This window comes from Crocodylus porosus, unplaced genomic scaffold (assembly GCF_001723895.1).
Source record: "Crocodylus porosus isolate Cpor-Errol unplaced genomic scaffold, CroPor_comp1, whole genome shotgun sequence".
Classification (NCBI taxonomy): Eukaryota; Metazoa; Chordata; order Crocodylia; family Crocodylidae; genus Crocodylus; species Crocodylus porosus.
In genome coordinates this window covers 65,991,421-66,014,663 of record NW_017728907.1, presented here as the reverse complement: position 1 = coordinate 66,014,663, position 23,243 = coordinate 65,991,421, and the positions used below count along the sequence as shown (strand labels likewise).

The window sequence follows — 23,243 nt, the reverse complement described above, 5'->3', positions numbered from 1 at the left end:
CCTTTCTCAGTTAAATAAGAAGTTTGAACTAATCCCAACATCGCTGATTTTTAACCACACACACAAGCTTTTTGCCCCACAACAAAAATCGTACTGAAAGCATAGGGGTTTCCTAAGCAGACTTAACCTTCTGTTACTGAGTAACAAAGAAAACAGTTATTGTAGCTAAGTATCAAATGTTTGGGGAGCATACCTGTCAAGAACACGACAAATTTCTCTATTTTAAAACATCTGATTATTTCCCTGCTTATTTTCTGGATTGAAACCCACTTAGCTTTTTCGGTAGGTGGGAATAAGAAATGGGCAAGGGTCAGAAAGACATGTAGGTGGTACTAATGAATGAAAGAGACTGCCAAGAGTTTTCTTGAAGCTAACTTAAAAGACCAACCATCAGATAGTTCAAGACTTTTAAAGCCAGCTGACCAAGGCAGGCAGAACACATAAACAGTACAACCAGAGCTTGAAACCAAGGACTGAAGTATGCTAAGCAGCAGAGTTGTTATTACAGTGGCAGTGATGGAATTTTGGACATGCTGGACTGGAGAGGCAACTTACACTGCCAGTACGGACATGCACCTCAACTTTTTTTCCATGCAAATCTTGGTACTCAAGTACCATACTCAGTAGTAAATACTGCCTTGTTTTGACAAGGCTGTCCTGTATTTCTGCAGATTGAATAGTCCCAAACGGTTAGGGTTTCCAACAGCAATATTCTTATGAACTCATAGAAGGAGCTATGGTAGTAGCAGTAGTAGTATTGGAACAAGGACATAATCACTGAGCGCTGGAGCTTTAGGTCTTTCCCCAGTTTTAAAATTAGTATCACCTTCCTTGTGGATTGGTGACAACAAGAGAAATGCAAAATGAAGCTGCTGTGTGTTTGCCATTAAAATATAAAGATATTTTATTTTTAGAAGGTGCATTTCTGTAGCATTTTATATACAACTCAGAACCGGTCACATTTGCTTTATTAGTGGCTTTAGCAAATATTGTCCTCATGGTAAAACTTCTACAACAGCATTATTTCCCAGAACACAGAAGTTTAACAGCTCTTATAAAGAGCAGTACAAATATCAGTATGCTTGCAATGTTTTCATACTTCTAGGCATATACTAACAAGGAGATTATCCCATGTCAATATATTTCCTCAAAAATATTAAGATTGATTTCTGGGTCATCTTCATTTTCTGAATCTTCATTGTTGTCTGGAGAGGTATTCACACCATGCACATTATCTGTGCTTCTTTTTCTCCTGCGAACGTACATAGAATAGGTCTGAACTGTTTCACAAGGGGAGTTACTGTCTGGAGAGGCGATCACACCACATGCTTTATCTGGTATTCTTTTGCTTCTGCAACTGTGTGTAGAACATGTCTTGACTGTTTCACAAAGCGAGCTACTAGAGCCACGTTGGGTTTTCAAAGCCAACTGCAGGCATCTGTAAAACCTAGAAAGCAGTAAGTATGTCGTTACAATTTGTGTATGTTTGCTCTGTTTCTGCAAGCCAAACATTAAAGTTTTTGCAACACCATTAAAATACATGCAGAGCATTATAAGACAATTCTTATTAAATCCAAATGCTGCCCAGTTCAAATCTTCCATGAGGATGCTACCAACTGTCTCCTATATATATGCTGTCATTTCTCTAACCACTAATCTTACTGATGGAACCTACTTGGCAGAGATGCCCAATGTATAATTAAAATCCCATATTACTGAGAACTTCACAATGGATAATCATCTTCCAGGTGTCTCTAATGGAAAATCTTCTTCATGATTCAGTGGACTATCTTCCCTCTCATTAGCAATTCCTTAAATACCCCTTTGGCAATGGCAATATGAAAAAAAATTCTTAAATTTTTAATTGCCCTTAGTACAGTTAAAGTATGTTGTCCTAGATCCACTTACTCTTCATCCTACGCTGTCTGCTCTCACATCTGGAAAGATGATGATATTACCCACCTCTCAGTAGACCACCAGCACACTTGACAGACCAGTGTCAGAACTATGCAGTGTTTAGTCTGTTAAAGTGTGCATTCTAATCTGAACCCACATGAAACTGCGTGACTTTAAAATCAGAAAACATCCTGATTGTTCATTAGAAGTTTAATTCTTTGTGTCCAGATACTATGTAAAATCTATTCAAACACAAGTCCCATTATGAAGTGAGCCATACATCAGTCAGCACTCCAAGAGAAGTCCATCCTATACATTTGAAAAAGTTGTAGTCCAGACCTTTTTTGGAACTACTAAATACATCCACTTTGTGTTGTTACCTTATAATGTTGCTCATACAGAAGACTGTTTAATGAAGTACTTATCTCTGGTCTTCAATAGCTGAAAATTTAACTCTTAACTGAAGTTACATTTTAAACCTATTACTTCCTTGTGATTAAATCCGTTTGATATAGTATTTCTCCCATATAATTTGATGCGTCTGAAATTCAGATGCTATGAAGTAGAATGGGTGTAATTTAACAAACCTGTCAATCCTCTTCAAGTTCTCTTCCATCTTCCGATTAGCTATTTGTACTAGGAAGTCAACATATTCTTCAGTGACCATCAATTTCCCCATCTGGCTTAATGGAACTTCTAAAGAGTGAGTGCTCCGAACAGCCTAGGGGATATAAAAAAGTACTATCCTGAATTAAACTATCTTCCATTTACTTTTAAGTACATAACCCTACAAAGTTGGTGCAATTCTTTTAAAGGAAAAAACATCAGAGGAGATTCAGTTGTTTAAGACTGGATGGAGATCCTCACTATGGCTTGTCATACCACAACTAACCTTAAATAATGCTATTCAGATCTAACATTTATTAAGTGTCTTCATGTTATAGAATACTTTTTAAGTTGTGTGATAAAACAGGAAAAAAAAAATGACTTTACCATCATAATTTTCCCTCTTCTGCCAACTGTAATGCCAGAGTTCCTGAATCCAGAATTTATAGCTGCTGAATGCTGTGGAACATACAAATATTTTAAACAATTCATATCTGCATTTTGTCAGACCTGATTATTTTTAGAACTAGGAGAGTTTTGTATGCTCTTAAATTTTGCAACAACATTTGTAGGAAGATGACAAGTTAGGAACAAGATTGTCCTGTGCAGCTCTATAGTTTCTTTTCACTTAGCAAACTAGTTTCTAAAAAACATTATCAACCAGGGAATGTGGCACTGGCTATTCAGGCAAAGCATAAACCAAACCTGGTTGAGCTAGGAGACTGAAGTACGTTAAAGTGATTTTTTTAGGAAAATCTGCAGAAAGTCTATATCCATACTTTCTCCATCAACTTATTTTATTACCCCAGTTATTAAACAGTTCTCCTGGGAATATTTCTAAGTGTTACAAGACAGTTAACTGCCAGCATTTTTACTTATGCAGCAAGGAATTTAAACAAAACAATACAATACTGTTACTTGATAAAATCTTACCAGAAGTTGTGCATCTTGCAATTCTCGACACAGCACATGGAGAACAAATGGTTCAAATTTGAAAACAGCATCACCAGTGGCTTTCTGCAATGCAGTCATCTGGAAAACGCAGGGAATGTTAATATATTAGTCCTACAAATGCAAGTGGCTATCAGTAATACTTCAGAACAAAACCTCAACAGTATATGTAGCACACAAATAAATACAGGGACTGATGTGGCTCAAATAATCAGATTTCTGTAGCTGTTTAACTATGTTTGGCTCTTCATTGTTTATCATATGTAGAAGCTTTACAGATTTTTCAGATTTTCTACTAGCTGAACAGATAACCTTGATATGGTTTTGTATTAAACTTAAGATTCCCCCCCCCCCTTACTTCCCTTTTTCTTTACAGGCAGCCCTCAGACTTACAACACAATTGGTTCCTTAAAACTGCATCTGAAGTTGAAACGCTGTAACTTGGAACCAATTTTCTTATAATAGACAATGTTATAAATGGGGGACTGGTTCCTGAACCAAGGCCCAATACTCTATTTTCACAAAAATACCCCAGAATTTTGTACTTAATCAATTATAGATGAGTAATATAGCTACATTAATGTATTTATATTGTAAATAGCAATCATATTGATTTGGAAGGACTTCTTTGAGGTGATGTTGCTGGACTTTTTGAAGGGTTCTTGGCTAGAGTCTTCTCAGGAGTCTTGGCTCCAGGTTTTTCTGGAGTCTTGTCTGCTTTCTCAAAGAAAGTGTCCAAGGAAGTTTGGACAGATGTTCTCCAGGGAGATGGGTGACACAGCAAACTTGTTCGCTGGCACGGCATCACATCGAATCAAGTATTGTAAAGTCAAAACCAACATCAGAAACTTTAAATAGGGTATCAATTTATAAACATTGTACCTTGAAACAATGTCAGTCGAGGACTGCCTGTACTACTTTTTACATTACTACTGTTTTTTGGGGGAGTGGGAGTAGATTTTTTAATATGTTGGGCACTTAAATTCTGAAACACTTCTCAAAGCAGAATAATCTTAAAAGATGAATTAGGCTAAATTTATGGCCTGAACCACTTGATCACACTTAAATGTTTCTAGCTATTTTAACATTATGAAATAAAAGGATTTAGAAATTGAAATTAAACCCAACCTACTTCAAAAGGATAAATTGGTTTGTAGCTACATGGCGAATTTTACTCTTAGGGCCCAGTTTTTTCTCAAGATAAATGTTCCTACAACTGTTTTTGCAAGTGTGTACACAATGAGCAATTAAATGTTGCCTAGGACAGTGGCAGCCAAGCTTTTTGGCAAGTGTGCCACAAAATTAGCTCTGAACATCCCTAAGTGACACTGATTCCTTTCCCCTACTCAAGCTGCTTTTTCTGCTTCTTGCCCTGCTCTCCTTGCCTGATCTGTTGCTCCACTTTCTCCTGTCTCCTCCCTGCCCCATCTGCTACCATGCTGCCTGTCCCCCCCTTGAGCTGCTGTATGCCACACGCAGGCTGCCAGTGTCATTTGTTTCATATGTGCTGGAAGTTGGCCTAGGATGCAATTATGACTTCTTTACTTCTGTATCCAGTGCTTCTGTAAAGCAAACTTAAAGGCTGTTAACAAACTTAAAGGCTGGATTTTAGTTCACAAAGATTGGTTTGAGACCATTTCATTATTGCAGTTTGTGTCACAATCTACCACTGTATTCTACACTTTTTTATATTCGTTCTTTGAGACTAACTGTGTTCCCCACAATCAGAAAGCATTTTGAAGAAAGCATTAGTAGTTATAGATTTCCTACACTCATGTTTAGGACAACTTTGAGTTGTTGCCACTTGTTTTGTTTTTATTTTCTAAAACTAAATATTTTTAGTAAAACTCCTAAAATAAAGTGCTAAGCTGAGTTGACTTTGTTTAAAATACCAGCAGTGGTGATATAAAGTGAAACTGCTGACATGACTGTCTTCAGCTTTTAGGATATGGGAAGGCATGTGCATATTGTCACAGTGGATCTCTTTCAGTCACTGTTCTGGTTATGAATCACAGCGAAACATTTTAAATGCTCAATTTTGAAAAGTTAAGTCATGTATTTAGAGGCCTGTTTTGTAAACATGAAAAGCATCTTTGGCTACCGCTTTACCCAGTAGGAACTGATGGTGCTCAGTATCTGTTACTTTAGGCTCTACAATATGAAGCCCACAAGTTAAATGCTGTGCTTCCGTGAACACCACTGAGTTCAGGAGGGATCCAAGCAGACCCAGCAGTCAACCAATGACCTAATAATGAAGACCTGGGGCCTCAGTACAGATGTAGATACTCCTATTTCAAACATTTTCCCCATGTTTAAAAATTCTTGTCTAGTGACCTGAGCCCTATAACTCACAGCCTCAGCAACCTGACTAGTGTTAATGCAGTTGGGAGCAAAATTGGACAGGCATGTCTCAGAGATAAGTATTATAACAGAGTCCAATATTAGCTGTGATCAATGTAAAGTAAGGGTGGCGGGTATTTTTTTAAAAGGGGTTTCTGTTTCTCTGACAAAGTTAAGTAATTTTGCAGGCGCTCGAGGGACTGTTTTGCAGTAAGAAGAAATAGGCAAGAGAATCATACAGTCTGAAAATGTCCATGCACGTCAGCACTGCCCTAGGGCTACAGTGACTGACACTGCTTGTTTCATCAAAATGCTTTTCAACTGAAATATTACAACTAAGGGATTTTATTACCTTACTGCTTCTAAATCACCAATTTCCTGTGAAAGGCTCAATTTAATAAAAAATACTGAATCTAATTTCCTATTACGCCTACAAAGTCTGAGTCCCATCTCTATACCCCAGTGGAGTCTGTGGCAAATTCCCCATGGGGAACAGAACCAGGTTCTTAGTCAGTACGAAGTGAAAGCCTAACTGCTGCAAACAGATTAATTACAAGTGGCAATTGGTGATGAGATGCTGTATGCAGGTACTTTCCTGCAATACAGCCATAACAGTGGGGAGGGATGTTGAAAAGGAAAGAACCTGTGTTTACTTAGAGAACTGTGGTCTCTGTCACACACTACACTCGGTGGTCCTTGCACCAATAAACTGAATGCTTGCCTGAACTGCAGTGCAGTACAAACTTGCCTGAGACCAGCTTTTAATTACTGGCTTGGGTACCTGTAGCAGCATGGCTGAAGCAGAAGCATAACAATTAGTTTCTGCATCCCCTCAGAAAACAGCACCTGGGACAGGTGCCCCCATTGCCCTGTCTGGCAGCAGGATGGTTCTCAGGTTGCACTACAAAACCAGCCAGAGAAGCAAGCTAAATTGTCATGTAGTTGGCCTGTAGCTTTGTGCTCCTGCAGCTAGACTATTATTGATATGTACATTAGTTATATGAAGTTAGCTTGGGCATGTTTACACTACACTACACTCACAGTATAGTAGTACTGCCAGACTTTTTCCACAGGCACGCTTATGAGTACACATCCTTACGGACTAAAACAGGAATCCATATATCTACTTATGTATATCTTAAATATCCAAACAGCAGTCCCATACATAAAGAATACAACTGCCAAAAACAGGGTGTAGATGTCTCACTGAGAAAGGGATGCATAAGAAGAAAATATGACACTTATCTCTGAGGACATATTTTTACTGAATTTTTATTTATTTTTGTTGAACAGTGCCCAGAACACCTCCATGAACAGGTATTCTGTACACATTATGAAAGACTTTTCCTTAAAGTATAAAAAGATAATAAAAACATCAGTTAATTATATCTCAAGTTTCCTGTTCCTATATGATGGTTGCCGATATACACAAAGGGGAACAAGGTAAAGTGAGCTGCCTGCTGAAGAGCAAAATGTATTCACTCTAGGAGTTCTGACTCCCACTCATTTCCCAACCATTAGATTACTACTCATGTATATAGTACATGAAAATAAAACTAGTCAAGAAGTTCTTACACCTTTAATGGATGCATGAAATATCTTACCAGATGTCTGCCACTAAAAGTCAATACAAAAAAAAAAAAAGTTCCTGCTAGCAAAAACAGTTGCAGCACCCTACTGAGCTGCTCACACCTTGTCTCTAGCTGATGGCAAACAGACTGAGTCTGGTGAGATTTTGATCAAGATGCTATTAAATAACTCAAGAACAATAAGGTGAAGGGGTTTCGGCTGAGTCCAGATATATGTACCTTTATGGTCCTGATATTGGTTTTACCTTGTGGGGTAAAATGTAGAGAACATAAAGCAAATCTGGAAACCAAAGAGTATTGAATCTTTTTAACTTCTTGCAAGCGATTAGATTTTTGGTTTAAGGATACTTAGCGTATTATTAAATTAAAAATACAGCATATGAAATTAATGCTTTTGGCACTAGTTTACACATTTACTTGCCAACTAAGGATGTGCTAATCTTAATCGCATTCAGAGCAATAAAAAAATTATAATAAAGATAAAAAATATAGTTACCGCATTTGTACAAAATTGTAATAAACCAGATAGTAACTTTGGAAAAGGATAGTAAACATAATTCTGCAATCAAGTTAATCTATAATCTATTTGAGATTGGGATAAAATGTAATGTAGGGGCAAAACACTGCCACATCTATGTCATGAAGGGTCCTTTCACTTTCTGCTGAAGTAATTAACGTTGGCAGTGGTCAGAGACAGCATACGGACTAATGGATATCAGGTGTGATTTGATATAGCAGTACTTATTTTCCTGTTGGTAATGAAATATAGAACTTTGTTGCTAGTTCAGTGTAAGATACTAACAAGATCACCATCTGAACCCTGTTTGGTCTACAAAAAGTGAGTTTGTAGTGCCATTACTTCCTAAATGTGCAAGGTCAACCTTAAAGTCACTCTTTAACTAACATCCATGTTTGTAGCCTCAGCAGGTTAGAAAAAGATTAAATTTCATGGAAGACCGAAGATACTAAGATCATGTGGAAAACAGGACTCCACTTATGTTATGAAAAAGGAACTTAGATGTACATTTTTTTTTTGAGATAAAATACTTTTAGAAAACACTGTTCTAGAAATACCTCAAAATGTCTTGCTGGCTATGTCCAAGTGAGCGTGGAATTATGGTATGTGGTACCACACACCACACATGCAAGTGTTCTCCACTGCTACCTTGCAGCATAGGTTTTTTTGTTTTTGGCCCCGGGAAGAACCTGTGGTCAAAAGAACCCACACCAAAAAAAAGCAGGGCAGTGCAAGTGATGGCAGCACGCACTGCCCAGAACTGAAGCCTGGCCAGCTAGAGCTATACTCTGGCTGCTGGCCAGGTTTCTAGCTGTAAGAGCACAATGGCTGGAGCCCTAGGAGGCCCCTATATAAGGCTGCAGGTTCAGCAGTTGCTGGCCCCAGCCTCCTCTACCCCACCCAGGGTTAACCTGCCACATGCCAGAGGACATGTGGCAAGGGTGTTCCCTGGTCCATGCTCATGTGGATACAGCCATAAGGAATGGATTATGGAAGTGGTGGATTTTCTTACCCGTTCACGTTCCAGTCTAGGTTATCATTATAACTGTCAAACTTACGTTCTCGCTCTCTCTCTCTCCACACCAAGCAGGGAAACTAAGCAATTTGACTGTGTTTGTAATAGCAAGTACTAGCTTACCCTAACTATTGTAGATAGCTTGCACATCGCTCCATTTTAGTGGCCAGGAAAAAAAACTATACTTTTTTCTAGTGCAGGAATGCTCAACCCCTGGCCTGCAGGCCAGATATAGCTCCCCACTGCCATATCATGGGAACCTTGTGATCATGAGTGCTGTGCGTAACTGATCCCAACATGTGAAGCCTGATCTCCGGAACGTATGGGCCAGCTGAGGCCATGCAGGCTTGACCTTGGCATGCCTGGGCCAGCCAAGTCCACCTGGGCCCAATCTTGGCTTACCAGGGTTTGATCTCACACAGACTGGTCCCACACCACTCATCTGGCTCACAGGACCATAAGGTTGAGTGCCACTATTCAAACTTCATGTCTTCTCTGGAGCACGAGAGAAAGGCAATACAGTCTTATGTATAACAGGGTGCTGGGCACCGGCCTCTTACCACCTCCTCTTTGGTGCACATGTGATGTGTTACCATGAGCCAGACGCAGTTCTTCTTCTGTACTTCATAGCCGCTGCTATCCTGCCAAAGAGTAGCAGGGATTAGAACAGTGGGGCTGGCACAGAAACCTCCACATTTTGCTTTCTTGCCTCTGGGGATGAGGCCCTAAGGCAGGGATAGGTAATTATTTCAGCTGGAGGGCCACTTAACAAGTTTTGTTGGGCTGAGGGCCGCAATGGTAGCCCCACCCCTTGGTTGCCATGTTGGGACTAGAAGCCCTGTCACTGAAACCGTGATCTTTACCACTGAAAGTCCCTCCCCTTGCTCCTGGAAGTATTCTTTTTGGGAGGGATTTGCCATCTTGTAGTATATGATTTTTTTTTAGTAGTTCCAAGTCAAAGATCTATTATATTGTATTTTATTTAAAAAAATATTTGTCTTGATTTATATATGCTTGTGCAGTGTATATAGAGGTGATTGCATAAAAGCTCAAAAATAAAGTCTTATTTTGCCATATTGTGTGTGCGGGGGTAGGGGGGCATGCATTGTGGAGTCAGGGGGGTTGTGAAAAGTTATGGCTATGTGTGTATGTGTGTGTGGGGGGGGTGCTCCCAGGACTCGTGGGCCACTGGCAGGGAAGCCCTATGCTTTGGAGCTGGCTGCCCTCCTCACTCCCTGCATATGGCAACCCTCTCCAAAAGGCAGGGCAGGGCAGGGCTTCCCCTGGTGGCACAGAACTGGCTGGAGCCACGTGCCGCTGCTCTGGCAAAGGCCACAAGCATCCCAAAGGCCAACTGCCTGCTGCTGCTGTCTGAGTGTGAGCTCTGGGCTCCCACCGCCCTGCTGGGTGCAGACCCTGGACTCCATGCTCCCGCCCAGCTACACCTTCCCCATGTGCTGCCCAGGGCAAGCTGCAGCAAGGACAGGGCGAGGGCACGCTGGGGACCGGGGAACCCTACTTAGAAGCTGCGTGCGGCTTGCTCGGACCTCACAGGAAGGCAGGGCCGAAGAGCCCTCACGCAGGTACCGCGCCCTGCTCAACGCAAAAGCACCCCTGCCCCAAACACCTCCGCCCCGGGGCCCGCCGGCGGGCGGGTGACGGGCCGGGGACACTCACGGCGGCGGCGGGCGGCACTTGCGCGAGGAGCACGCGGCCAGAGCACGAACTCGTGGTGCAGAACCGGTCCTGGCCGTTGAGCAGCTGCACAAGGCCCGCGACGGGCAAGTCCAGGCGGCCCTTGCGGCTCGTGTCCGCCCGCGCCAAGCGCTGCTCCCGCCACAGCCCGAACGCGGCCGCGGCCGCGGCCATAACGGCGGGGTGGATGGAAACCAGCCTGGGTCAAACCTCCTCACCGCCGCGGAAGGGGCGGAGCTTTGTTCGGCGCAGCTGAGTTGGGGCCGGAAGAAGCCAGAGAAGACCGGAAATAGGGGGCGTGGCTTGCGGTCGGGTTGTGCCCCAGCCTGAGGCGCGGTTTGGCGGAGCCCGTGGCTCACCAACATCTCGCCCGTCGAGGTACAAAATCAGAGTGGTTTTGTCCGCCCCGAAGCGGCGGTGGCCCCCGGCTCGGAACATCTGGTGTTTCTTTGCGCGGTTTGCTCCGTGATCTTGTTTGTAGCGAGTGGACTGCTACCCAGGCGCGTGCTTCCCAGCAGAGGTGGCCAAACCTGTGGGAGGCAGGAGTGCTGCCAGGCTGGCTGGGGAGGGGCCTGCAGGCAGCGTAGCAGCCCCTAGGACAGGATCCTGGGTAGGGGGCACGGAGCAGAAGAGCGGGCAAAGCGGGGGATGGGAGTGGGACTTGGCAAGGGGGCAGCGCTGAGGCTGGGTCTCGTGCCTTGAGACAGCCGCGCTTCGTAAATTCATCCTGGTTGGCTTATGGAGCAGATAGTTATGCAGACGTAATCGTAAACTTTGCGTCTGGGAATAAACTGTGGTTTGACAGTACAGTAACCACACAGGACAGGACAAAATATCTATCTATCTGTATAGATATGCACACATTTTATATAAAGATATAGATGTATATTCAGTGGGTGTATCTATCTATCTATATATATATCCACACACACACACACACACACACACAATATATATATATCTAGCTATATAGGAAATGTGTGTGTGTGTGTGTATTTGTCTATAGATAGATATACCTATGATCTTGGGGGCCTTGGCACTCGTGCCTGACACAGATCCATGTCTCTTAAGTTCAGCTGGAGTTTTTTCCACCCTGGGCTGCAAGTGAGATCCCTGTTAGGGGTATGAATGTGTGTCAAATTCCGGCATACGAGATACAGAAATTAGATTTGACGAAATGTTAAAACTTTATTGCAGGACTCTGTCCACTAGGGGGAACTCTATGCAGACTTAATTATTTACCTGGGAAGCCTGTAGATAGAAAACATTTATGCATGCAGTAGGCACACAACCCTGCTGCTACCCTACTTGGAAGATGGCCTGTGTGAGGCAGGTGCGGTGTGTTTTCAAATGGAGCTTCCTGTGGCAGCTGCATTTGAGTGGTGTGGATGTGGCCAGAGTTTTCTCTCTCTTCCTTTTCTTCTTTTTTTTTTCTTAGATCAGGATCTGCATATGCTGTAAAGGTGGGTGAGGATTTTTTGAGGAAATTTTCTGTCTTGGAGATGATATGGAGGAAGAAGCAGCAGTATACCAAGGCAGCATTCTGCTCTGCAAGGTAGTGAGCTGGAGCTAGTAGTGAGCACAGAAAGGGTTGAAGTACTAGGACATACATGCAGTATTGGGACCCAAGTTTCTGCACTGACAGTTTAAATGAGCTGCTGCTTTTTAACTAAACTCTTTTTTTAAAGTCATTCTTACATAACTCGTTTTCTGCTGTTCCTACGCATCTAACTGAAAACTTGTCTGTTCTCTGATAATATAGTGCAGTTTGTATCAAAGTAGGCGTGTCAAAGATAGAGCCTGCAGACTGCAGTGCCACATCTTCTGGTCCCCAGTGCTCTAGCCCTGCACAGTTCCAGTCTGGGACCTCCCTGCATGCTGGATCCAGTGCTCACTCCGAATGGTGTGGGATATAAGCTGCATGTGGCCCCCGCTCCAGGTAGTCTGGGGTGGGTGCTGCATGCAGCACAGGTCCTGGATCAGCCAGAAGAAGTGTTGGATTCACTTTGTGAGAGTGGCTCCATTGGTCCTCTGCATGCTGCAGCTGGCTGGGGACTACATCAGATGCAGTGCCTGTTTAAGCCAGCCTGAGACCCACACTACATGCATTGTTTACCTTGGACTGTCTGCATGTGGCTTGCAACCTGATCTGGCCATGTGTGGTGCAGTTCACCCCCTCCCACTGCCCACAATCCAGTCAGTGAGTGCCAGGGATCCTAAATCTGATATGGTGTGAGCAGCAGGGGATGAGTTTGGTAAGCACTGTTAGGTGTGCAGACATTATTCACAAGATTGCAAATGAGAACTTATAGTATTGAAAACATTCTGACCTGTTGTAGGCTTTATGAGTTCTTTGCAGCCAAAAAATTGCTCTTATTTTTCTGTAGTCAAATAACAAGTGAAAGCTAAGAAATGGTATTTTTGAGGGGTGCCTTCAGTCTATGAGGGTTGAGGTTTGTTGTTATAGACCATGGCTGTCACTTAGTTTTGACTTACTAAAATGTTTTGATATAACTAATATTACATTAAATATGCACTTTATTATCACAACTGTTTATTTTGGAATTTTGTGTAAAATGGAAATTTTGATGACCAGCTGAAAACATTACCCGTCTCCTATGCAATGCCCAGAAAAAAGCCGGCATTTCTAATGAAGATGGAGGTTTTGCAGTCTGGTTTAGGAGAATGGGTGGTGTAGGGGAGAGTTTCCTTGCTGCAGCCTCAGGGCTTTTCTTGACCCAAGAACCCCCCGCAAGGGGATTGTCTCCTTCCCTGGCTATTTCTAGGTGATAGTCTGTCCAGCAAGATTCTACCTATACAGTCATCATTTCAGTGCAACTCTTTTGTGTGTTGATGTACTTGTCTTTCACCAATACGTAAATGAAAGAATAGGTGGATGTAACCATGCTCTCTGTAACCTAACTATAAAAGTCTTTGTTCTGTTTTCAAGCATTCCTGCAACATATATTCTTTTTGATGGGTGTTTTTAGTATTTGATGTATTAACTATACTTATTCTCTGGCTATGTATTCAATTTTTCTAGCTTCCTGCAGAATGTTTTAATACCCCAGTGCATCTTTTATTTATCATTTGGCGACATGTTAAATTAAAAAATAAAAGGAACAGAGGATAGAAGGTTTTTTTTGTCAGACTAGCTGATCAGTTAATTTATGACCTGGCTTTTATCAGCAAAATTGGAAATTCACGTTTTCAATTCAATTTGCTCTGTTAAATGCACTCTATCTTTGACACCCTGTACATTTAATACTAGAACTACTGCATTCATATTTTATATTTGTTTTAATGTTTGATTCACTTTAAAATCTGTCTGCCTCCACAGATGATGGTGATAATTCTCTTTCTTTGCACAATTTGTAAAACAGAAGTCCCAAATGAAAGCAATAGTGAACTCTAATTTAAACTGCAGTTTAAGAATGTGTTGTTTGATCCCTTTCCTCTGAAGTGAAAGCTGGATATAGAAGAAAATGCAGTGTTTTCTTTCTTCAGGTATTCAGATCACTATGGCAACTGCAAGAAACATGATGAGAGCTGTCAGAGTTTTTGAGTTTGGTGGACCTGAAGTGCTTAAGCTCCAGTCAGATGTCTTGCTGCCTGTTCCAAAAGAAAACCAGGTGGAAATGATGTCTGCAAGCTGAAATAATTGCAATGAATAGTAATGTCTTGAGTGTGTGAATTGAGTGAGTGTCTAAAGCTGGACCGTTTTAAGTGTAGCTCACCTTTTTCATCAGATTTAACTAATTCAGTTTTCCAGTGTGGTCTTTATGTCAAATAGAAAAGATTTTCCAAAAGTATCACTTCTGTTCTCTATAACCTTCTTTTTAATACTTATGTCATTTTTTTCAACTAAGTGACATAACTTGAAATCTAACTGAGTTTCCCTGTGCAGGTTTGTACCTTGCCTCATAATAAAGTGTTTATTTTTTTTGCAGAGAATATTTTGTAGTTAGAACCATTCCCCTTTAAAGGAGGAAGGTGCAGATTTGAAGCTAGTGCATCCTGTACGCTGTTGAGCAAAACAGTTCATTGTCAAGTGAAAGTGATCTGTGATGTTGATTCAAAATGTTAGTGGCTCTAATGACTCAGGAATGAACAACAGTTTCTTTTCAGGTTTTAATCAAAGTCCATGCGTGTGGAGTAAACCCTGTGGAGACGTACATTCGTTCTGGTGCGTATTCTAGAAAGTCACCATTGCCGTATACGCCTGGCTCTGATGTGGCTGGAGTAATTGAAGCAGTCGGGGAACATGTCACTTTATTCAAGGTACTGTGTTTTGTTTGTTAATTGTTTGTGTGTTCTTTCCTTATGTTGTTGGTGCAATAGGGTACTGTTCAGTATAACTCTAAGTTGAAGTCTTAAGCATTTCCTCTGTGGGGGCAAGCTTTTAATTAACTTTGCAGAAGGTCAGACTAGCAGTCCTGGCTTTGCAAACTGCTCTGCAGACAGACCCTTACTCCTGTGTGGAGCTCAGTAGAAGTCGGCAGAATACAGTACAGGGTAAGGAGTCCCTCTTCATGGAGCAGTGTTGTAAGATTGGGGTCTAGTTTACAAAATGGTGGTCCAAAAGCATGTTTATATGTTATAGGAGTAACTTGACATTGGTCCTGTTAGTGATAACAACTATGTCCTGAGTTTTCAGACTGCTGTAGTGACTCTTTACTAGCCCAATCCTGGCCAAGTAGGAATGTTAAGTTATTTTACTGATGTTTAAAACAGCTTATAATGGTGAGAGAGAAGCCCCCTGTAAGATGAATTTGTGGATAAGTGTATTTACATAGCTGATGTCTCATAGTAGTTTGGTTTCACCTCTTCCCCTTTGGTTAGATCACATTTGGTCATATGGAGAAAATTGTGGAAAGGAAAAAGACTGGTTATCAAACTGATGAGAGGAATGAGTTGTGGTTTTTGTTTTTTTTGGCTCTTCCCTCTCATTTCTTATTTACTAGTTACCTTGGGGTTTGTTAAGAATAGGTGCTTCTCAAATTTAGTAAAATAGTTAAGAAATACTTCTTATACTGTACTCTTGTAAAATATTTGGAACTCTGGCTTTGGAAGTTTCAGATGGAACTCGAGTTTATTAAGGATGATTTTGTGTTTTGGTATTGAAGGTACTGGTGTATACTATGGACATGTTTTTTAAATCAAACTATACAAAGTTATGTGGCTTGTGATGCATACACTTCACTGATCAGGTTGTATCAAAATCTAATCTAGGAGGAAAACATTGATAATAATGCTATACAACATACTTTGACTTAAGTACTATGAATGTGTGATTAAACTTTTTTCATTTCCTTCCTACCAGAAAGGTGACAGGGTTTTTACCAGTGGTACCATCTCTGGTGGCTATGCAGACTATGCAGTTGCTTCAACTGACACCGTCTTCCCTTTGTCAGATAAACTGGACTTCAAGCAAGGTGCGGCCATTGGGATCCCATATTTCACTGCTTTCCATGCTCTCTTTCAAAAGTAAGACTGCAAACTTGGCTTATACCTGTTGTTTTTCAGAACTGATTTTGGAAAATAAAAAATACGTCATTAACAAGCTAAGGTCATTTTAACTTTTGGGAATGATACAGGATTCAACTACTCTGTTTTGTTAAGAGATGGGAGGTAGGGCAGTAATTAGAAGAAGACTTTAAGGAGTCTTGGAGGATTAAATTAATTAAATTAACACATTAACTAAAGGATTGTGATCTGGAAGTTATTAGCAATATTTTTCTTTTAAGACTGCATTTTTAAGAATAAAGGGCTTACAGATGTGGAATGGGAACTTTTTTTCTTATTTACCTGTAATAAAATAAGCAAATAATTCTTTCTCCTCTTACCACACTTTAATTCACTGCTCCTCTATCTGAATAGCATTAGATGGAAGTCACTGAAAACATTATTTCTGTTTCTTATTTGAAGCAGAGTTGGTGCTGAGTAACCCGGTCTCCCTGTCACGTTTTCAGGGCAACATCTGAAGAACTCCTACTGTAGCTTCTGTGCATATATGTGTATATAACCATGTCCATCACTGGCATAATTTAATGAATTTGTATAAGAGTGTCCTGTCTGCTGGGGGATGAGAGGTCAGGACTGGGAATCCAGTGTATAAATAAAGGGTGCCAAACTTGTCTGATCTTTGAACTGCATGTGAACCTTGGGGCTCCTTGTGGACTGGATCTGGACTGCAAGGAGCCTTGCTGGGTGGATCTGAATGCATATCCGGTGGCAGTGTAAATAACACTGGGTAGCCTCACGGGTTAACATGGACATCAGTCACCCTGCCATCACCCAAACATGTCCCCAGTGGGACTCCGTATCTTGGTTGTTGGCAGTTGTGCCTGCCACTGTTTGCCTCGCCCCTTACTGCTTGCCCTGCCACTGCTTGCCCCATCCCTGAATTCTTGCTCCTTCCAGGAGCCCCACTGGCCAGGCTGTATCTTTGACACCTCTGGTCTAGATCATCTGGGAGAAAAAAGCATTAGGCCATTTAGTTTTTCCTTTTACAAGTATGTGTGGCTTATTTTGATATCTGGAGCAGCTGAAGATGTTAAAGGAAATGTTGTTTTGAATACAATGTTGTAGTTAACATGTCCATATAGCAGAGATGTTCTGGTTCAGTCTGCATATTGATCTTATTTGGCAGGGATTGTCAACGGGGGTATGCACACCCCTGGGGGTACTTGAGAAGTCCTTAGGGGGTATGCGTGGGCAGGCAGAGACAGCACCACCATGCACCATCCTGTGCTGCGGTGCAGGTGCCACCCGCCTGGCCAGACACAGGGGCAGGGGAATCTGCATTTGTCCATGCACCACCCCTCCCCTCTCACTCACCTGGCGGCCAGGGGTACCCTTTTCCATGTCCGGCCACCAGAGGTACACTGATCCAAAAAGGCTGAAAACCCCTGTTATTTGGAAATGGTATAATTGCTGTATGTATATATGTTATCTTTGCTCCACCAAATGGCCTGCTGCTTCTAATCCCAGAAAAACTCCAATGTCAAAGTAGAGCGAGAGGTGAAAAGGGTGTGTTGAATATATTGATGAATTTTATAATGTGACTAATCACACTCTGACTGTTAATAAAAAATGAAAATCTTAATTTGTCACTTTGCCTTTCAGAGGACGTGCCAAAGCTGGAGAAAGTGTGCTAGTCCATGGAGCAAGCGGTGGAGTAAGTACCTTGAGAGCACCTAAGTTATGAAAAATTTTGCATATGTGTTTACATATATGTATTTTTGTTGATGGTATAAGTAAATGAAGAAGAATACCCCAAAGAAGATAAGGTAATTCTTGGTGATTTTCAGTTCTAGAGTAGGCAGAGACTCAGAGCTATGGAAAGGAACACTTGGAAAGGAAGAACTGGGGGAAGTCAATTCAAATGGAATTTTTCTGAGCAAGTGTTTGAAACATGACATCATCATAAATTCCTTATTCTGCCAGAGCAACAAATGGAAGACATCATGGATGAATCCCACTCAAAATACTGGCGTCCAGTTGACTGTGTCATAGCACATGCCCAGGACTGTCGTGACAGCCATATCAGTGGAGCTGCGAGCAGTGCAGACAACTTCTGGATGAATCATCATTTAATATATACCATTATGTCCATTTGTATCACCCCAAAACAATGTAAACAAAAAAAGGAACCACGGAAGAGGTTCAATATAGTGGTTGAAAGACCCTTTTAAAAGCAATCATCTTTGGCGGTTTCTCACTGAAAATCTCTGACCTCCCTGATGATCTTGACACCACTGATCACTAGGAGAACTTCAAGAAAGGCATCTGTGAAGTGTGTGACGAATCTCTAAGCTCCATAAAGAAGCATCGACTGGTTCAGTGAGAATGATGGGGGAATTCAAGCTCTCTGATAGGGGAAAAAAAGAGCTTTCAAAGCTTGGCAGAATAACATCAACTCAAAACAGAAGCACGACTGGACAAATTAGCATGCAGACTGGAGTGCTGCTCTTAGGCTACTTAGATCGTGTAGTACATCTTCTTGTATAGGCACAAAAGGGAGAATTGTTAGAAGATGGTGATTCAAGAACTCTATTGCCAGTCTTTCTAAGCAAACTTAGAGGAAATATTGCAATTTTCAGAATTACATATAGTTTCCAGATTTCTGTAAGGCTTCACTGTTTGGATAGCAACTAGCATTCCTAAGCTGTTTCTTTCCCATGAACTGTTACCTAGCTAGAAAATGGGAGATGCTGAAAAGTCTCACAGATGATTGGACTTTAAATGTCCTGAAATTATCTTTCCTCTCTACAAAAGACTGATCTTTGACTAAACTAGAAGGCTAAGTAAGCATAATTAAATTTAGTTTAATTATGGGCACACCCTGCCTCCTCCTTCCAATGGTGGGGAACAAAAACTATTGTAAGCTATTGATGTCTGTATCTAGTTTTCACTATTTCTTACTGCAGGATGAGTATAGCAGCATATCACATGGACTAGAGAAAGTATTTACTTGCAAGGCTGGTTCAAATGAGCATGAAACTCTGCAATCCCATAAGGTCCCAGTTCAGGAGTGAAGTCTGCACATGCTTGTTCCTCATTCCTGTGTAACACATAAGCAGTGACTGTGAAAATACTGAGCTTGTGGTGTGCCTTGGAGTCCTGAACTGTGCTTGGACTTATACACCACCAAGATATTTGACCTGCTTGGTACTTGCTCTCTTACCTCTTGCCACACTGATACGAAGAACTCAGGGGAAGGTGTGGGAATGGGCATGGAGAGGGAAGCCTCCACTCAACCTCCAAAAGTTGCTGCCACATTAAGCTGCTCCCACTTGGGAGTTCCTGTATGATTTCCTTACTTTCTGGCTGCTGCCCTACACAGGACTGTCTTTGGCTTTTTTATACTGAGGTATAGTTTCCCAGGAATTGGCAGGAGGGAAATGAGCTTAGGGAGTCTAATCTGTTTGTGATGGTTTTTGAAGCTTGAGGAAGTTGGTGTTAAAAGGCCCTAACCTGTGGTTAGTCAGTGTTGTAGTACAAGATGAGTGCTATCTGTCTCTGGGAAGAGAAGAAAACTTAATGCGTGTTTCCTTGCATTCATGGTTTTGTCAGGCACGTACTGTGTATATGCCAGTTCTAGCTGGTATACAGCATTGTGTGTGTGTGCAAATCAAACACAGGATAACTATTAAAAAAACCAACAAAAACCCAAAATGGCACTGTTATGGTAGAGAGTATCCTTTAGTTACATCTGCTTTTTTAGATGGCTTGAAGGCCAATATTTAAGTGATTTGTTATGTGTAAAAATGTGCTGTTAATTACTTTATTTGAAATTTAAAGTACTGGGCATCTGGTAGATGTTTAAACTAAGAGGCAAAACAAATAGAAAGAGGAATGTAACTCTTATATTTCCAGGTTGGAATAGCAACATGCCAGATTGCCCGAGCTTATGGCTTAAAAGTTTTGGGTACAGCCGGAACATCGGAAGGAATGAACATTGTTTTGAGAAATGGAGCCCACAAAGTATTCAATCACAGAGAAGCTGATTACGTTGATAAGATTAAGGTAACTAGCTGTCAGATTTAGATGATCTAATAGGTTGGTTTTTTTTATTGCTAGCTTTTTATGAAAGGTGAATAGCTGTTTACTTGCATGTTTTTCACTTGTTTCCTCCTGAATTGAGATTAGTGTTCCATAGGAGCGAGCCATTGGAGCAAAGGGTACGCAGGCTTTCCATTCCCGCTCAAAGGACATGGATAGTAACAGTACTGAACAATAAACAATGCAAATTGTTTATGATTGGTGTCAGGGGGTTGCTCCAATGTCGTTGGTTCTTGCCTGCACCTCCCCGCGTTGGGACTGTCCTCTGGGTAATCCACCAGGAACTGGTCCTTTGTAGGCTGAACGCTTCTGAACCGCCTGCCACGACTTTGATGATCTCCCGGTTCAGTGTTGATAATCTGGCGCTTGTCAGTTCAAAGGCAAGACTCCTGGGTCCTAGGGGTCCCATGTTGTCGAGGGCTCCTCCACCCCTACACCCTTGCCTGTACCTCCATAGCGTGAGCAACAATCTGGTCAGCCCCCTTATCGGGGTATCCTGCTTGGGGCCACTTGGGCCTTTCGCGAGCCTCCCTGGTCCTTCCCTGTCTGCTGTGAGGCTAGTACCCTCTTCTGAGCCTCTGTTTAGCTCGCTCGAGGGGCTTACAGGGTCCACTGGCCCCTCTCAATCTCAGTTGGGGCACTTTTACCCTCTGTAAGTGCCCCTCTATTAACGCAAGTACGGTCCGCCGGCTCCTGCCGGGTCGAGCCGCTCCAGCTGGCTCAAAACGGTCAGTGTCTGGGGTGGGCTGGTTCCTTCCCGGATCCCGAACCCCGTTGGGGATTACCCTTACCCCAAAAGGTCCTCCCGCGCTGCCAGGCTATTTGCATCCGTGCCCGGGCGCTCCCGCTGGCATCCGCTCGGCCGCCGCTCCCTTCCGGTTCCTCCTCCTGAGCCGCCGCTGGCATCTCCTTTATAGTGGGCCGGGCAGCCTCATTGGCTTTCTTCTGTGCGTACCTGTGGATGGTGAGTATCCCTGTCCTGGCATTTTGCCCCGAGGGGCGTAAAATAGATTTGTTAGCTCTGGATCGTGGGGTTTTGGGGGCCGCTAGCTCCCCTCCTCCCCCACAATTGGTTACTACTTGCAATTGAACAGTGGAATCAGGGTGTCAGACTCTCCACTTTTCCTTTAATCTCACTTGGAGCCATTCATTAATGTGCCTTATGGTGGCCATTGCAGTAGCACGGTAACTTCCCTGGAGTTTTGCATGCTATATGCTGTTCCAACTGGAAAAACTTAGAGCATTTAGAAATTCTACTATCTCATCAAGTAACAATACAAGAGGTAAATTTAGTATCACATTAGACATTTGACATATAAAAATCCTAGGTTACTAATAATATGTGAAACAGAACTCACATTTGATTGTTGTTCTCTGGTTAGCTAATCTGTATATTTTTATATCCTACACAGGAATTCATTGGCATGCAGGGAGTTGATGTGATAATAGAAATGCTAGCTAACGTCAATCTTGCCACTGATTTGCATCTGCTGTCACAGGGAGGAAGGGTGATGGTAAGTGTTTTCTCATCTTTGCCCTCACATTAAGTTTTGAAATTGTTGAAAAGATACTTTTTGATGGTCTTAACTGTTTTGCAACAGGTAGTGGGCAGCAGAGGTCCTATTGAGATCAATCCAAGAGATACTATGAGTAAAGAATCCAGCGTAATTGGGGTCGCCTTATTTTCGGCAACTAAGGTAAAGAAATATGCACTTCTGATTTAAAATGTTCACTTAAAACATTTTTGAATAGCTTTATCTGTGTTTTAACTGAAAGTACATTAAGTTGATAAAATATTTAACAAAATAGCCTAATTCTGTTTGATTGAGAAATAGGGGCGCAGTTTATTAGCAACTAATATAAATTCTATTTGTCTAATGGGATGCACAGAAGAACTAACAAATCTCAGGGGTGCATTTGAACTAGCAGCAATCTAAAGCAAACTTTAGACTGCTGCTAGTATTAAGTACATATCAGGTAAATCTTGTCTTTGTTACACAGGAGGAGATACGTCAATGTGCTGCAGCACTCCTTGCTGGCATAGAAGCCAGCTGGCTGAGACCAGTCATTGGCCCCGAGTATCCTTTGGAGAAAGTGGCTAAGGCTCATGAAAACCTCATTCACAGCAGTGGTGCCTTGGGAAAGATGGTGCTCCTGATCTGAGAAGTTATGTAAAATAAAGTCTTTTCCCACTTAAACTGTGGTTTTCTTGCCATACATTTATATGGCTCATTTATCACATTTTGTAAACTATGCTAGTGATCAGATTTTACAGTAAGAGCAAGTGCTTAGAGCAGACAGAGAACAGTATAAAGAAAAGAATTTATAATGAAAATCAGTGATCCAGTATTAAGTGCTGCTTTGATTTGGAAATCTCTCCCCTCTGTTGTGGTCTTGTGACAGAGTGGAGCACTGACATCCAGGCTGAAATGTGCCACAGTGCTCTACTACATACTCTGCTTGAAGGCCCTGAAAAATTACAGCTAGTGCAGAATGTAGCTTTCAGTGGGCGCATCTAATACGAGACATTTTACTGTGGAGCTGACTAATTAGTTCTGCAGTGAAGTGTCAGTGAGATGTTTACTGCATCCTTATTAGGCCACAGTAAACTAATGAATGCCACCATAGGATCATACTTGTGTCCAGCCAGTCCTTCTGCAGCGCTTTGAGCCAGGGGAGCAGCCATGGGTTGGCAGGCTGCCCCACCTCACACCCCACTCCTGTGGGCTCCCTGTCAGCTGGGGCTGCTCTGACTTGGCTCAACATGTTGCAGTCCCAGGTGCATGTGTAGATGTGGCACCCGGGAGCAATAAACTCATTCCGAACTGCACTGGAGTTTATGCAGTCACATTAATTGCATGCATAGATGCAGCCAGTCTGTTTCAGTGAGGGACAAAGTGTGTAATTGGACTCCATGAACTCCTTAGTTTTAGATTTGTCATATTATTTACTGTCTGCCACAGAACTGTGCTTCAGAGCCAGAGCTCTGATTTTTAAATGGCTAATTCTCTACCTCTTATGGTTGTCAAGAGCCTCCTAGACGTAGATGCAGGATGTAGCCTGAATG

The 23,243-nt window shown here is 42.1% G+C and overlaps 2 protein-coding genes across 6 annotated transcripts; one reads left to right on the top strand and one right to left on the bottom strand.

Annotated features, from left to right (window-relative positions):
* Positions 1-590: 590 nt before the first annotated feature.
* Positions 591-10,821, bottom strand: TYW3 (tRNA-yW synthesizing protein 3 homolog). Of its 2 annotated transcripts, none has more exons than XM_019531634.1 (6): positions 10,592-10,821; positions 9,475-9,555; positions 3,436-3,534; positions 2,890-2,961; positions 2,484-2,617; positions 591-1,447 (listed from the first exon to the last, which is right to left on the bottom strand). In XM_019531634.1, the coding sequence occupies exons 1-6, from the start codon at positions 10,781-10,783 to the stop codon at positions 1,135-1,137; spliced, it is 891 nt and encodes a 296-aa protein (XP_019387179.1). In that variant the 5' UTR covers positions 10,784-10,821; the 3' UTR covers positions 591-1,134. The 2 variants fall into 2 exon arrangements, with proteins under 2 accessions (XP_019387179.1, XP_019387180.1); XM_019531635.1 differs by having other exon boundaries at positions 9,478-9,555.
* A 108-nt stretch (positions 10,822-10,929) lies between these two features.
* On the top strand, positions 10,930-22,374 carry CRYZ (crystallin zeta). Of its 4 annotated transcripts, none has more exons than XM_019531630.1 (9): positions 10,930-10,987; positions 14,117-14,241; positions 14,738-14,890; positions 15,933-16,096; positions 17,738-17,789; positions 19,991-20,140; positions 21,589-21,690; positions 21,778-21,873; positions 22,178-22,374. In XM_019531630.1, exons 2-9 carry the CDS (start codon positions 14,131-14,133, stop codon positions 22,337-22,339), a joined length of 990 nt encoding a protein of 329 aa, XP_019387175.1. In that variant the 5' UTR covers positions 10,930-10,987; positions 14,117-14,130; the 3' UTR covers positions 22,340-22,374. The 4 variants fall into 4 exon arrangements, with proteins under 4 accessions (XP_019387175.1, XP_019387176.1, XP_019387178.1 ...); XM_019531631.1 differs by lacking the exon at positions 10,930-10,987 and adding an exon at positions 11,791-12,164; XM_019531629.1 differs by lacking the exon at positions 10,930-10,987 and having other exon boundaries at positions 13,387-14,241.
* Positions 22,375-23,243: the final 869 nt, after the last annotated feature.